This window comes from Mizuhopecten yessoensis, unplaced genomic scaffold (genome assembly GCF_002113885.1).
Source record: "Mizuhopecten yessoensis strain PY_sf001 unplaced genomic scaffold, ASM211388v2 scaffold2329, whole genome shotgun sequence".
Taxonomy (NCBI): domain Eukaryota; kingdom Metazoa; phylum Mollusca; class Bivalvia; order Pectinida; family Pectinidae; genus Mizuhopecten; species Mizuhopecten yessoensis.
Window position 1 is genome coordinate 2,588,506 of NW_018404492.1, and position 17,389 is coordinate 2,605,894.

The window sequence follows — 17,389 nt, forward strand, 5'->3', positions numbered from 1 at the left end:
CCGGGGATTGACTGGCAGTGCGGGAGCAGTGGGTGTCACTGGCGTTACGGGAGCGGATGGTATCACCGGCAGTACGGGTAGGTTTTTTTTAGGACAGAAAACAAGCAATCAATGTTTTTTCTAGTAAAAGTAGAAGTTAATTGATCTCTTTTTTCCCTTTTTTATTCCGATGTGTTTCAACTATCTAGTCCGATGCAAAATCTTAATCACATTTATTGTTAAACGTTCATAAGCATGTTTTAAATTCCTAGCCCTGTTGTTAATACTTTCAGGTAAATGCAATTTTAGCCCACCATCATCAGATGGTTTGATTGTGTAAATCATCATTTTTCAGTGTTCCGTCCGTTTGTTATCCTGTCCGTCCTTAAACAGATCTTGCTATTTTTCAGATAATGCTGGAGGCATACATGTCAAATTTCCATACGTCTGTTATCCCGTTCGTCCTTAAACATGTGTTACTATTTCTCAGATAATACTGGAGGCATACATGTCAACTTTCAGTCCGTCTGGCCTTAAACATGTCTTGCTATATGTCAATTTCTCGTCCGTTTGGCAATCCGTCCGTCTGTCTTTAAACATATCTTGCTATATCTCAGACAGCAATGGAGGAATATATGTCGACTTTCACATGGAAGCTTCCAATGATTCATAGATATCGAATTTTGGGACTGATCGGAAACAAAATGGCCGACAGGAGGCCATCTTGAATTTTGGGAGTTGATTTTTTTGCCACAAAATCTCAGATATTGCAGGAGTGGTCTTTTTCAAACTTCACATGTGGGCTTCCCATGATCCTTAGTTTTGCAAAACCAAGATGACCGACAGGCAGTCATTTTAATTTTGATAGATAAAGGTCTTTAGCACTGTTTCTCAGAAAGAACTTTAGAGATCTTTCCTTTCACATGAAACTTTTCAATGTTCATAGTTATACATATCTACTTCTAGACTGGTTGAAAATTAAGATTGCCGCCTCGGCCATCTTGAATTTTCGTAATCGTATGTATTACAAATGTATGTTTTCACTGTTCAGTAATTATATGGAAAGTTTAAAAATCACAAACACGTAGATCAATCCTTTAGACGCTTTATACATAACTACACCTGGATACAAGTTATGACGTCATTAATAACAATCACAATGTATATTGTGACGTAAATGATTATATAAACAATATTTATTTTAAAACAAATATAAAACAAGTTTTCTACCTTCTTTTAATCACTATTATTTTCCCGGATGGAAAAGCGCAGAGGGTCTTCACGTGAGAGGAACCGTACTACCCGTAGAAAACCTTTTCTTTAGTTTGAAGAGAAATATATATATATATAATTTTGACAGCTCAATTTTGTTATCACTACTTCCCAAGAAGTACTAGACAGATCTTTCTCATATTTCAAATTTAGATTCTCATTTATAACATGAAGTTCTGTGGTAGTAAATAAGTTGAACGACATCCTTGCTTTTATATTTTGGCATTTCTTAATCCTGTAAACCATTACAGTGAAATATATTTCTCAGTCATTTGATGGGAGTCGTCCATCTATTCTGGTAATTTCACACAAACACATCAAAAACATACCATTGCTATGTGCTAGAGGTTATTGTTCTTTCTTTCATACTATCTGCCTTCTTGTTAATTTCTGCCGACGTGTTCAATAGTTTGAGAGCTCTATAGGTCGACAATTTGACGATTTTTTTTATAAATGGTGGGTGTGGACCCCCCTTGGGGCAGAGGGCCCGGCCGAATAGGGGAAATAGAGGTAAAACCTTCAAAATCCTTCTCCTATCGTAGGGATTAAGGGCTTTTATCCTTATTTAGTCAGGAGCATCTTTGGGCCAAGGGGATTCAATTTTGTATAAACCGTGGGAATGGCCCCGTGTGGGCCTAGGGGACGGGGCCCGATAGGTGAACATAGCAAATAACTCTTTTAAAATCCTTCTACTTCTGTAGGAATGAAAGGATTTGGTATGGAGCATCCTTGGGTAAAGGGGAACCAATTTTGTATAAACGGGGTGTGCCCACACCATGATATGACTAAAACAGCGTGCAATGATGACGGTAGAATGGGAACAGATATGCTCGCAAGATGTGACTAAGGGCGACATGCGATTGGCGCTTGAATGTTACGTACAGTGTATCTTACACGGTGAAGATATATTTATACTAATGTCGACCATTTCTGTTTACAGGAAGCACAGGACCAGTTTCTACGTGTAAGTACTTTTATATAATCACAACTACATATATATAATGGTTATTACTGTGTGCTATCAGGACATACAAGTATCAAAATGTTTTTTTCGAATAAGATGTATCTATACATTTACTAATAAATGTACTTATGAAAGAAATTGCACACGTACACGTGTTGGTCTCGTGTCTGTAGTTGCTGACGCCTGTACGGACGGGACCAATGGCGGCTGTGCGCACGTCTGTGTGGACACAAGGAATGGTGCCTACGTGTGTCTCTGTAACAGCGGGTACGGACTGGACTCGGACGGACACAACTGTACGGACATCGATGAGTGTACGGAGTACGGACCGTGTGAACAAACCTGTACAAACACAGTGGGCAGTTTCGAGTGTAGCTGTCGAGCTGGGTTCACACTGGACAATGTTACCAACAGCACGTGTAACGGTAAGGCGCAAAACAAACGTGTCGATGTATGACAGACATTTTACACTTGTCAAGATCAGGAACATACTCTACACGTGTCATGATAACACGTATCATAATAAGGCACACACTCTACGCGTGTCAAGATAAGACACGCATTTTACACGAGTCATTGTAAGACACCTTTGGTTTAAACTTGTTTTATTCATTTTTTTTGACAATACATTGAAATACAAATTGTACATTTTATACAACAGTAAAGAAAAACAAAACACTCTACGCGTGTGAAGGTAATATAAATACTTGACACGTTTGAAGGTAAGGCAAACACTATGCGTATCAAGATAAGACACGCTCTCTACACTTGTCAAGGTAAGGCACACGATTTACACGTGTCAAAGTAAGATACACTACACGTGTCAAGATAAGGTACATGCTTTACACGATTTAAGGAAAGGCACACGCTTAACACTTGTCAGGATAAGACACGCAAGCAACACGTGGTTTTATAAACAATACACTCCATATGTGTAGCTGTTTTAAAAACACACCCCAAACACGTCAATCAATTAGCATTCATTCAACTCATGTAGCAATGAATACGAGCAACTTAACACACATGATAAATATGACGTCAATAACGAAAACACAATACGTGTAGTGTTAAGAAACACACTTGAAGCATTGCTCGTTTAAAAGAGGAAAAGTGCGATACTTTCTCGTGTTAATTATTGTGTTGTAGATGTTGACGAGTGTACTAACACCAGCCTGTGTACTGGACAGACATGTGTCAACTCCTACGGGAGCTACCACTGTGTGACTTCTGCGTCGGGGATGGCTCCGGACATCCCTGGGGATGAGGAGGAGAAGTTAGGGGAGTCAATTTTACAAACATGTAAGTAGACAGATGATTTTTCAAGTTTTAATTCCTAAGACCATATATACAGTTGCATGGGTGACTACCAGGTTACTTCAACCCATGTTCAATCACCGTTACAAAATGATTCCCGCACACGATGCTCTCTCTCTCTCTGTTTCTTTCTCACTTCTTCACCTATGTATATTTCTTTTACCTGTGATTTGATACTTTGATACTCCTCTACAGCTCCATATGCTAGCATCCATCCAACGTTCGCGTTTATAAGGGGAACCAGTCTCTGTACTGTACTTTATGAAGAGTGTTTCTACATTATACAATTAGTATATGCTTGCAGCGTGCTTAAGTTTCATTAGAATGCCTATGCATAGTTCTTTTGTTATCTGGTTCATTTGCAGCTCGATCGTTTGAATTTATATTGTTTGATGATGAAAGTTAATGCTGAACTTAATGTCATAAGAAAGAGTATTCCAATACTATAAAGCACTATATGCGGTCCTTTAAATTATGTGACGTTCTCACCTAAAAGTACATATCTTTATATTACATATTCCAGCTGTTGACGCATGCTCAGACGGCACCAATGGTGGATGTGAACACGTGTGTGTGACCAACAAGAATGGCGACTACTACTGTTTGTGTCACGATGGTTACAAACTGGACATAAGAGGACACAACTGTACGGACGTGGACGATTGTACGGAGTACGGACCATGTGACCAGACGTGTATCAACTTCCCCGGGACGTACACGTGCGGCTGTCGGGAGGGGTACATACTGGACATAGACAACTTCACGTGTAACGGTACCAAACAGGAAAATTTGTTTCGTTTCATATACATTAGTGTGTTTAATAACTTGTCCAAAAAATGCATGTAAAAGTCGTTCTGTTCCATGATCAAGGTGTTTTCCACCGTCGTCCCCGATATTTGCGATACTCCCATGAGTTGTTTANGGGGGGGGGGGGGGGGGGGGGGGGGGGGGGGGGGGGGGGGGTCATTGATTGACTAATATCTAACAAACGAAACGCGATGTACAATGTCATGAATCGTGAGAAGGTTGAGTCTTTATATAGAATACATAAAGGATCCCATTACTTATAATAAAGTCATCATCTTGCAAAAGCAAAATTTTGTTTTTTACTGACATTAAGTTCTTTGTTGATGATATAAATCGCGTATTATATGCCTATGGCGCATTGGAAAAGATAATTCCTGTATTATAAATTGTACAATGTATTCATACATTTATATATTATAAACAGCATTTGTACTTTATGAAGAGTGTTTCTACATTATAAAAATTAGGTCCATGCTTGTAGCGTGCTTAGGTTTCATTAGAATGCTTATGTATAGTTCTTTCGGCGTTTGTTCATTTGCAGCTCGATCGGTTGAATAAATATTTTTTTCGATGAAAATGTATAATGCTGAACTTAATGTCTTCAGAAACACTATTCCTATATTATAAAGCACCATATGCGGCCCTTTAAATTGTGTGACGTACTCACCTACAAGTACATATCTTTATATTTCTTATTCCAGCTGTTGACGCGTGCTCAGACGGCACCAATAGCGGGTGTGAACACGTGTGTGTGACCAACAAGAATGGCGCCTACGACTGTTTGTGTCACGATGGTTACAAACTGGACATAAGAGGACACAACTGTACAGACGTGGACGAGTGTACGGAGTACGGACCATGTGACCAGACGTGTATCAACTCCCCCGGGACATACACGTGCGGCTGTCGGGAGGGGTACATACTGGACAAAGACAACTTCACGTGTAACGGTACCAAACAAGAAAATTTGTTTCGTTTAATACGCATAAGTGCGTTTAATAACTTGTCCAAAAAAGGCATGTAGTCGTTCTGTTCCATGATCAAGGTGTTTTCCACCGTCGTCCCCGATATTTGCGATACTCCCATGAGTTGTTTACAGGGGCGACAAGGAGCCCTGGGGGAGTCATTGATTGACTAATATCTAACAAACGAAACACTATGTACACTGTAATGAATCGTGAGAAGGTTGAGTCTTTATATAGAATACATAAAGGATCCCATTACTTATATATATTAAAGTCATCATCTTCCAAAAGCAAAATTTTGTTTTTTTACTGACACAAAGTTCTTTGTTGATGATATAAATCACGTATTATATGCCTATGGCGTATTGGAAAAAAGAATTCCTGAATTATAAATTGTTATAAACAGCATTTGTACTTTATGTAGAGTGTTTCTACATTATAAAAATAAGGTCCATGCTTGCAGCGTGCTTAAGTTTCATTGGAATGCCTATGTATAGTCCTTTTGTTATCTGGTTCATTTGCAGCTCAATCGTTTACATTTATATTGTTTGATGATGAAAATGCAATACACTATTCCTATATTACATATCTTTGTATTACTTATTCCAACTTATTCCAGCTGTTGACGCATGCTCAGACGGCACCAATGGCGGGTGTGAACATGTTTGTGCTACCACAAGAAATGGCGACTACTACTGTTTGTGTCACGATGGCTACAAACTAGACATAAAAGGACACAACTGTACAGACGTGGACGAGTGTACGGAGTACGGACCATGTGACCAGACGTGTATCAACTTCCCCGGGACGTACACGTGCGGCTGTCGGGAGGGGTACATACTGGACATAGACAACTTCACGTGTAACGGTACCAAACAAGATTTTTTTTTTACTTTGATATACATTAGTGTATTTAATAACATGTCCCAAAAAGGCATGTAAAAGTCGTTCTGTTCCATGATAAGGTGTTTTCCACCGTCGTCCCCGATATTTGCGATACTCCCATGAGTTGTTTACAGGGGTGACAAGGAGCCCTGGGGGAGTCATTGATTGACTAATATCTAACAAACGAAACACTATGTACATTGTCATGATTCGTGAGAAGGTTGAGTCTTTATATAGAATACATAAAGGATCCCATTACTTATATATATTAAAGTCATCATCTTGCAAAAGCAAAATTTTGTTTTTTTACTGACACAAAGTTCTTTGTTGATGATATAAATCAGGTATTATATGCCTATGGCGTATTGGAAAAAAGAATTCCTGAATTATAAATTGTTATAAACAGCATTTGTACTTTATGGAGAGTGTTTCTACATTATAAAAATAAGGTCCATGCTTGCAGCGTGCTTAAGTTTCATTGGAATGCCTATGTATAGTCCTTTTGTTATCTGGTTCATTTGCAGCTCAATCGTTTACATTTATATTGTTTGATGATGAAAATGCAATACACTATTTCTATATTATAAAGCACCTTATGCGTTCCTTTAAATTGTGTGACGTTCTCACCTACAAGTACATATCTTTGTATTACTTATTCCAACTTATTCCAGCTGTTGACGCATGCTCAGACGGCACCAATGGCGGATGTAAACATGTTTGTGCTACCACAAGAAATGGCGACTACTACTGTTTGTGTCACGATGGCTACAAACTAGACATAAAAGGACACAACTGTACGGACGTGGACGAGTGTACGGAGTACGGACCATGTGACCAGACGTGTATCAACACTCCCGGGACGTACACGTGCGGCTGTCACTCCGGGTTTATGTTGGATACGGATAATACGACATGTCAGGGTACGAACATCTATATTAGACTTCAGATAAAGTCAATAAACTAGCGGTTAACGAATAATGATCAAAACTGGGCAGAGCTAAAATGAACTAAAAACATCCTGGTACCCGGTACATTTATATGCCTTTTTCTGGTCATCGTTTATGCTAGCCATCGGATTTGTTTTCTTTGTTGTCAGCAATCTCTTGCTATTGATTAATTAAGTTCGGCCTAAAATGCTTTTATTAACGCAATGATCTTACAATTAAGACACAGGAAGCTTTCTAATACTTATGTGTTTCAACTCCAGCCAAAAAAAAAAAACACCTCAGAAGAATGTATGCAATAATACAGGTGAAATATTTGCATACAATCCCATGGGATGGTATTTTCTTGCACACAATCGTTGGAGTGGAAGTTGCCCTGGTGTTGATCTAAACCCTTTCAACGCATAACAAGACTCACAGATCTCAATGTCCGTGTCTATGTACAAACTTACGAACAGTGCCTCATAGTCTGTGATACTAACCTCAAGTTCGGTACCTAGATCTGCTCTGTTTCTTATATCTCTCTTCTTATAGGTGTATCAATATATTATGATGAGTTGATGTAAATACCGTCGTTGTCTTCCAGATGTAAACGAGTGTGACAACTCTACCACGTGTCCAGAACCGGAAGTGGGCGTGTCTGTATGTATAAACACTCATGGATCTTACTATTGTCTGACATTCAACGAGAGGACATCGGTGGTACATGAGGAACAACTCCTGTCAGACCAAAGTGATGACCAATCATCGCTTTATGACCACGAGGCATTACCACTACAGGAAGGTAGATATTGAGAAATATCATTTGATATCATCTTCAGTTTGGCCGGCTTCATCTTTCTTATCATTATTAGTATCATTAATTTTAGACTTTTGCCGCAATTACAAAACATCACTCATGATTGTAACTTACCTGCAATATTTTATGTTCACTATCTTGAAAAACGATCGAGTTCCGATTAAACCCGACGATAGAGAGGACCTTGTCAGTATAGACCCTGTAGCAGCCTCCTCGTGTCCAGTATTTTTTCCCCAGTAAAACGGGGAGGGTCCTATTGTTTCCAGCACATGTTAATGATCTAGCGATTCTTGACTAGCTCATTGAGCAAACCTTTGTTGAAAGCCCGTGTATAATACGAATTATGAAAACAAATATCCATATGACGTGAGCCTAGTTATGCCTCTTAATTAGTGTTGAGTTTGAAATAAACTTCATATGATATACAGATATGGGTTTGTGTGAATTATAATACAACCTCCATATAGTTGCGTAAACCTATACCAAGCTTTAATTTAGAATATATCTTAACTTCGCGCAATTTCTTCTATAATGACATCAGGCCAATCACAATCAAGTTAGATGTTATATCATAATTGACATTTAACTGAAATATAAAAAAAAATGAACAAGCAAACAATAAACATATACCAACTTATGTACTGTTACAGATTACCTAGATGATTCACATCATAGAAATGGAGATCAAATACTCGAAGAGGCAACGACTGTGCCAGATGAATCGATGAAATCCCCCGAATCTCCGACTTACGGTAACCTTACACTGGGGGTTGGTTTCCTGGCCGGGGCGTTGTGTGTTGTGTTAGTGGGTAGCGTCGTCTTTGTGATCCGTAAACATCGCCGTGCACTTTGTTGGAGACGTGTAGAGGAAAACAACGTATTGCAAGCATGACGTATTGGACAAGGGAGCATCATCATACGATTGTCCACATGGAGTGAGCGGAATACCACACTTCCGGTCATATATAGCCATCTGATATTGGTATACATGAATTGCCGACGTTGTAAGCAGACGTTCACATTGCATTTCAGTGGATACATTGTAGAAACATATACACATGAAATGATTACGCCACAAAGGACACTACACGTCCGTTCAACTGCTACTGTATTCCACTGGAAACTCCGACATTATCTGAGGTAGTGGATACTCCCGTGATTATCACCAAAAAAACTTGACATCATTTTATTGATAAGCAATGGATTATCTGCCTTCTATTTTATCCCCATGATGCTCCTGTATTGCATTGTTTTTACCTGTCCACAGCGACCTTCAACGTCAAAGATACGTCACGTGGTCATGCTTGACAATATCTGTTCTAAAGATAATTTTTATCAACTGAAAATGCATGCTTTTGTACTTCCACATTGGTGTAATCTATGTCGTTGTTATGTGACATTGAGTGGTCATCCAACCATGTCCATGTCTCAGTGCTGATGTGTACTGTACTCTAAGTCTTTATACTTGATATTCATTCTTACAATTAATTGTCTGTATGTTAGTTATCATTCAGTTAACCTTGTTACACGAGTTCTACATGTTGTTTTCCTTCCATCTTGTTTTTTTTTTTATATAATACTGTATTATTATTATCATTTTTCTTGTATCATTATCAGTGTGTCTTTTGTTGATTCATAAAATTTTAACGTGGTTTTTTGTATGTTTACAGACGTGATCGACCTTTAGCACTGCCCGTCACTTACATCGTAAATTACGTCAAATGATATATGTGACGTCTTCGCTGATTATTTCATGCTAAGACTTCAGTAAATATTGTATAAAACAGACAGTAATAGTCGTAAGGACCAGTCAGTAACAGTGGTAGAATCAGTATAAGACGAAAAGAGACGTCAATACAAGTCGTAGAGAGACTTCAGTACAAGTCGTAGAGATACTTCAGTACAAGTCGTAGAGTGACGTCAGTACAAGTCATAGAGTGACGTCAGTACAAGTCGTAGAGAAATGTCAGTACAAGTCATAGAGAGACTTCAGTACAAGTCGTAGAGTGACGTCAGTACAACTCATAGAGTGACGTCAGTACAAGTCATAGAGTGACGTCAGTACAAGTCATAGAGAGATGTCAGTACAAGTCATAGAATGACGTCAGTACAAGTCGTAGAGTGACGTCAGTACAAGTTATAGAGTGACGTCAGTACAAGTCATAGAGAGATGTCAGTACAAGTCATAGAATGACGTCAGTACAAGTCGTAGAATGACGTCAGTACAAGTCCTAGATTGACGGCATTATCAGTCGTAGAGGGACGTCAGTGCTAGATGCAGAAAAAATAAGCACAAGTTGTAGAAACCCGTTAAGAAATAAATACATAAAACTGCATAAAAATAATTATTCTCGAACCCTTTTTGAGCAGTATCCATATACATGTATAATGAAGCTATATTGATATAACCACAATACACAACTTAACAAAGATTTGCTAATGTTTCCATTATTGATAAACATATATACGGTGTATAGAGTTATGTCTTCTATATCATTGAACACAGCAAATCTAAAAGTATGGTTTGTAAAATGAAATTATGTTTTTACATTATTGACAAAGTTTTATATGGTACAGCGTATGTTCGATGACGCAATAATATTGATACAAACATATACATGGTATGTACAAATGTATTAGATTTCTATATTATTTATATAAACATATACACCATATGATCATTGTATTACATTCTTACATTATTGATACAAACATATACATGATATATGCTCTGAAGCTATATTTCTACATTATTGATATATATAGGATCTTTAATGAGTTTTCATTTCATATGAGATTTTATGAAACGAGTCCTAGGACTTTTTATTTTTGCGATCCTTGGCGAGCAAAAATTAAAACTTCGAGACGAGTTTCAATTGATGACGTCACGTCATTGTCCATATAATGACGTCACAATCGATTTCTGACTGGCACAGCCAATGAAAAACGCTCTAGGGAATATTACACTAGTGACATATGTAAAAATATTACATGGGGGAATTCACTGGATAACAGGCCGAGTATGTGATAAAAACATATACATTATGTTATATCTATATACATGTATCTTGTATGTCACCTTATAAGTTATGTACATTTTTGTATATGCATTATCAATGACACGTTATTTAATCATACATACCTGTTACTGTGTTGATGTATTAGTACATTCTGTCTTAACATTAAACATTATTACATATCCCTGTATATCTGTCGTCTGTATTATTATTGAGAAGCAAGGTAACGAATCCATTTGTCTCCATTGATACTATTTACGTCAATAAATTTCTAGTTTGTGTAAAAGTGTTTACATTTTACTTAAAACTGTCAACTTTTTACGTGTCCCAAAATAACTTAAAATTGTTGATGTCCATAAAAAAACAAGACCAAAAAAACCTTTTTAGCTTAAAAGCTACTTTTCATGAAAAATAACACCATATTATTACGTAAAGTAAACGTTTTTATGTAAAGATGTCTTCACTATTCTAATGTCATTATTTTTTCTAGGGTTGTCAAAATATATAAGAAAACCAGTATGTCACAATACACAGGCACATTGTATCCTATCGCAATAAAGAAATGAAATCGCCAAACCATCGAAATGTTTTTTAAAAGCTTATTTTTATGTCTCTGTTGGGTGCTTTGCAAAACACTACACATGGTAACAGTAATTGCAATGACCATCAATCGGCTTTTACTAGTCGTGGGAATCAACCTATACATTTGTGTGACCCATATGATATATGCTTCAGATTGGCAACCTTCTGACAGCAATTTAATTTAAAATCCTTTCTGTATATTGTATTATAGCATCATACACTCCAGACGTATTGTGACGCTACTAATATTTCCTTTTTAAGCCGCTCCTGAAATGACGAACCCACTTTCGTTCGGGTGCGTGCGCATAATTCAGACTTGCATGCTTCCGCTATATAGTTTCGTTATCAATGTGTAGTATTCATAATCCATACTTTAAATAATTGCTGAAAATGTTTATCTCCGGAGCATTCTGCGAGTGTTGTGGTGGTGAAATTCGTGCACTGGGTTTGAGCGTTTTAGCTGGGGAGGTTTACGCATGTGAAATACATATGATTCGAAAAAGCACATGTGAAGTCTGTCAAGCATTGACGGTGTCTGTAGAAGGAAGACGTTAATATATATACTTATAAACCGTATGAGTGATGAAGTATTACCTTTATTTTGATGTTTAAAACGGAAACGTCATATGACATATCGTGCCGCCTTAGCTAGGTTGATAACGGTAATGGCTCTTGAGACGAGACGATATGTGTGAACCGTGTATGCTTATCAAACATTTCTGTAACACAGCATGCTTTTTCTGGTGTATTTATTTATGCAAATGTTACAATTTAAGAACATGACACAAATGCCGCTGCTGTTTGACAAGAATTCGCGCCGTATCAAAATATTATCCAATCCGGTGTAAGGGAAATAACTCTTACGTTGGTAAAGTCGCATTGAGAGATATAATTCAAATATATTCCAAGAACATTTGTGAGATTTTGTATATTCAATGACAGTAAATAAAGTCACTACATGTATTAATAATTATTATTAATATGAATAAAAAATAAATAGAATTAAAAGGAGTACAATGTCTCTTTTCTCCATGCATGTTTTCCCACTACTGTTATCAATTATCTTTCATTTCACAAGCACAAATGTACCTACTTCTTCCATTCACCGATTGCCATTATGCACGTAAATGCTCATGTCACATCATCGGAGGATGCTAATTAATGAAAATTATAACAACGCGTCACACTTAAAGAGGGTGAAAAAGAGGAGAGGGAGAATGTTTTTAAGGCATCATTTAACAGGTGATTGATTTTGGAAATTCCAAAGGCAACATCATCACATGACCTGATTTTCAATTAGCAGAATACAGAACAAATATCTGAGGTATTATAGTAGATATTGATGCTGAACGTGTTACTGAAGCAATTAAATTTAAAGTGGTGAGCGGCTTTAATGTCACACTGACATAATTCTAGTTTATGTTATTATTCAAACATACATTCGGTCAGCATACTTACACATTTCCTTACCGACTAAATACAGTATTGTCATCCACAGGCACCTTACTAGCGTAGATGACTATACGTATACTATATTGTAGTAGTACCGGAAGGGATACTGTTAGTCTGAAACTCAAGTCGTATGGCAACAACGGAAGTTACATATGTACATCAATTAAGTCAAGCGGAAGTAGTAAATTGCTGTAGCACAGATCTACCTAAGCCGTATCTGCTTCATTTATCAGTAAGTAGATTAGGAATTGCAGTGTAAAACGCGTAAGGAAAACAAGTTTAAATATCATACATGACAATAGGTTTGGCAAATATATAGATATCAATAGACACTTGGACATCAATCAATGGGTCAACAATGGGTCAATCAATGCGTCAGTCAATGCGTCAATCAAAGATAGGAAAATCAATGAAAGTTGAGAATGACTGATTACAAAATAATGGCAATACGGATAACAACACAATCTACAATCATGAATACATAATTCTCTGAACTCATCTTCATACATTTAAAAATTCATGTCATAATAAACGTTCATACATGTATCTCCCTTTTACAACCCATTCGTGTACGTGTTGTACACCTGCATATTTGTATGTACGATAAACCACAGATGCAAGTAACCTGTATTTAAAAGTGCCTATGTAGTCAAAGGTCAAAATCACCAGTCAAGGTCAAGACCTTACTGATCAGTGGAGGCTGATGAATGGAGGTCGTACACATATTTAGCTTCACATTTCGTATCTATATGAAGGAAATGGTGGCCGGAGTGTCATTATTCCCCGCTACATGTTGGAGATATCCGACGTCTATATATATACTGAACTGTGGAAAGTCATCAATCCTATAGTTGAACATGGCAAGACACCAATCGCGGATAGGGTTCGTAACCAGGCCTCTTTAATTCCCTAGGTCGGGGATCAAAGATAAGGTCGCATATGCATTGCCCCCATAGTGCATTTTGTGCAAATTGTTTCGTAAAAAACTGGGTTAGTTAAAAAAAAAACACGCTTTCAATTGCGTAAATGTTGCAATATCAACATATCGGGGAGATTTCCGGCAATCTTCGGATTTTCGAAGATTCCCGGAACCGAAGATAGCAGGAAATCTCTCCGATATTGCGATAGTGTAATGTTGTTTAGGAGTTATATCTCTCTTCAATCATATCACTGGTTGTAGACCGGCAAGATCTGAACTCAATCACACCGGTAATTGATAGTTGTAATATCATATAAGGCATAACGACGATTGTTTTGATTGGGAGTAGAATACTAATTTACCTAATGTGTAACACGTATCTTGGGTAGAACAACATCAGAATCCACCGTGTGCTCTCTATCTTTTCATATTATCTTTGCGTTCATCCGGCATGATCATTGAAAATGCTGTTCAATACATATATTTCCATTCTAAATGTTATAGTTATTAATGACCTAAATATAGGTTTTCCGTAAAGATTTGAGGATTATTTGAGGCGAGAGGAGAAGCTTCAAAATGACGCTGATCAAAATGAGTTCATAGCACTATGAACGCATTTTTCTTCTTCAATTGAACTTACAGTTGAAATGTCAAAATACTTAAATTGACGCGGCAAAACGATAGTCCAGAATATACGTACGCCAACCATTAAATGATGAAAGAATAATAAATTTTGATACAGGAAAGAGATGAATTAAGGACAGACAACACAGTATTTGAAACTGAGGGTTGACATGAGATGGCCACATGCACAGTACATCGATAGGGAGAGGTGACCCGATATATTGACAGTGCAAATAAAGGACAGATGACCGGGGTTAGAAAAACCCTGAGATAGCCGCAGTAAATGGAATTTTTTCCCACTTCAAACTGCTGAAAATAAACCATAAATTGAGAAGTTTACATTACGTGCTATATATTAAACGGGCATCGAACCTGGGCTCGTAATTGCGCCGATTAAGAAGAGATTGTAAGCTGATTAAACATTGATTTACAATTTCCGCCTGGGGGTTAGAAACTGCTCAAACACTTGAGTGATAGAGATGAGATGCTGAGTCTGTCCTGTCATTCCTAGAAAAAGATGGCGGATGTTTTGAAACGGTAAAATAATTATTTTAGTTAAGTTTGATTTGTTCTCTCCTTCCAAACGTATTAAAGTTGCTGTTGTGACAATAAGACACAACAGACGTAATATCTGCACACCGTACATTGGGAATGACCCAGATAACATTTCATTTACAGCCACATTTGACCAAATGGCGGGCTGGCGAGTGGCGCGAAAACGGCTACTTATAAAACAGTAACGTATTGGTTTGACGAGTTTGATAAACGACATCTCATTTTGAAACATGTTATTTTAAAAAAATACAGCATAGGCAATGCGTGAAATAAAAAGAATTATGCTGAAGTTATGATCTGTAACTAAACTTACATTGGTTTGTAGGCCGAGGCTGCTTGGTCGGATAACGGGAATGAATCTCTGAAAAAAGGCGTGAAAATATCCAGGGAGCCAGTCAAAAATGCAGAGAAGTGGGAGAATGGTCCGTTCTACGTTCGTTGTTGTGTCATTTACAGTTTCATCCCTTCAACGACGACCCAGGTAATGTGAAAAATAAATCCGTCTTGATAGCCTTACAAGTTTGTACAGGGGAGGTAACTGTGAATTAACGTCGTGCAGTTATACTGAAATAGGGTGATCTCTTAATGATGCATATCATATACAAGTGTTTTGTTATGAGTCAATGACAAATTGATTTGGAAAACAAAGGATTGATATACTTAACGATAAGTTATTCAGTGACATATTGAACTGAAAATATAGATTTTCTTTTATGTCATTTTGTTGAAAAATAATAATAATAATAATAAAAAACAAATGAAAGATTTTACAGTATGCACTGTCAAATTTAAGACTAAAATGTTATCTACGTAGAAAAAAAAAATCATGCAATTTTTTTTAATTATGCGAATTTATAACATTTTAAATATTTTTGGTAATTTTAACCAAAACGGCTAGAGGAAAACTTAATAAATAATATCGATACCATTATATTCATTATATATTAAAATCTTATTTTTGTTTCCTAAATATGTGTATGCCTATGGGAACATCTACACCTATATTCAAATTGAAAAATAGGGGATAGCATATATGTATAATCATGGTGATTTCACTAATAAATATATACATTCATCATTTCTCTAAATCATACAATTGTGGTCATGAATTTTTTTTGGTCATTGTATAAATAGAGAGTATCGGATACTTGGTGATCCATGCCGCAGCTATGATGACTTCAAGAAACTATCCAAGGTTTGTGCGCTGAATGTTTGTCTGGCGAGGTTTCTCCAGTGTGTGTCATTGATCTTGAAATAATTTTTTTTTTTTTTTAGTTGAATCAACAGAAAGAATGTCAATTCAATAAACCACATTACAATTATATCAAACTGCAAAAAATAAAAAGAATATATTTCTAAACATTTTCTTCAGATTGGTAAATATGGATTGTGAAAAGATTCATGTAGCACAACCAATAAGTATTGGTATGTTATGATTATTGGTGTTTTATATTTTCTGCCATTTAATAATCTTAAATAAGTTTTAAAAATTTAGTTCTTGTATACTGTATAATAATAAATTGGTACCACAGTCAGTACCATGCATACATTAATGTTGATGTAATAGATTTTAATCAATGAAAATTGTAAATGTTTAATAATTATGGAAAGCATCACCTGTTGTACCTGTACATGTATTACATAGCTGTGAACCTGTTGGGAAAGTGTTACAGACATCATTAGATCATATATGGCTGAAATGTTTGTTTGATGTCAGATTGAAAATTTGTTTATTAAGTTTCAGGATGCCATATATGACACACGATGAGACTAACGGTTCACCTGCAGTAAGCATTTATTGATTTGTAACAGTAGTGGAAAAGCGTGATTGCAAGACTTGGATTTGAACTGAGACCTCTGGATTCTATAATCAACTTAAGTACCCAGTCACAAGCCTGGTCCAGTTCATGTGCACCTGCATAAGTACTGGTAGGTTAAACTAGGTTTGTACATATGTTTTCTTGCAGGGTATGTGTTGCAGCTATTGATTTGCGCATGCATGAGTAAATATTTCATATATGTATACCCCGGTAAGTTAATGTGTGAATAAATGTGCATGAACAAAAATAGGTGAAGAATAGTGTTCATATTTCTATGTTAGTATTAGTATTCTGAATGTGAAACAGTGCTCCATTGGAAGGTTGCATATGTACGCACAAGTAATCACTTTTGGCATTTCATTTCTCTTGTGCTCTAATGATATAGAATTGTAAAAAAAAATCACTCTTACTACAACCACGGAATTAGATTATCTAAGTCCTTGCTACAACGGTTACCATGTGAGTATTTGTTAGTTTCTCTTAATTTTATA

General features: G+C 36.7%; 1 protein-coding gene across 1 annotated transcript in view; it reads left to right on the top strand.

Moving 5' to 3' along the window:
* LOC110445719 (cysteine-rich, acidic integral membrane protein-like) overlaps positions 1-10,589 on the top strand; it is a 29,362-nt gene extending 18,773 nt beyond the window's left edge. Inside the window, exons 6-15 of the mRNA XM_021490498.1 lie at positions 2-77; positions 2,192-2,215; positions 2,389-2,640; positions 3,362-3,514; positions 4,053-4,301; positions 5,038-5,286; positions 5,921-6,169; positions 6,858-7,106; positions 7,717-7,914; positions 8,580-10,589. Of these exons, the coding sequence (XP_021346173.1) occupies positions 2-77; positions 2,192-2,215; positions 2,389-2,640; positions 3,362-3,514; positions 4,053-4,301; positions 5,038-5,286; positions 5,921-6,169; positions 6,858-7,106; positions 7,717-7,914; positions 8,580-8,821 (1,941 nt within the window). The 3' untranslated portion in view covers positions 8,822-10,589. The remainder of the gene's footprint in view (position 1; positions 78-2,191; positions 2,216-2,388; positions 2,641-3,361; positions 3,515-4,052; positions 4,302-5,037; positions 5,287-5,920; positions 6,170-6,857; positions 7,107-7,716; positions 7,915-8,579) is intronic.
* Positions 10,590-17,389: the final 6,800 nt, after the last annotated feature.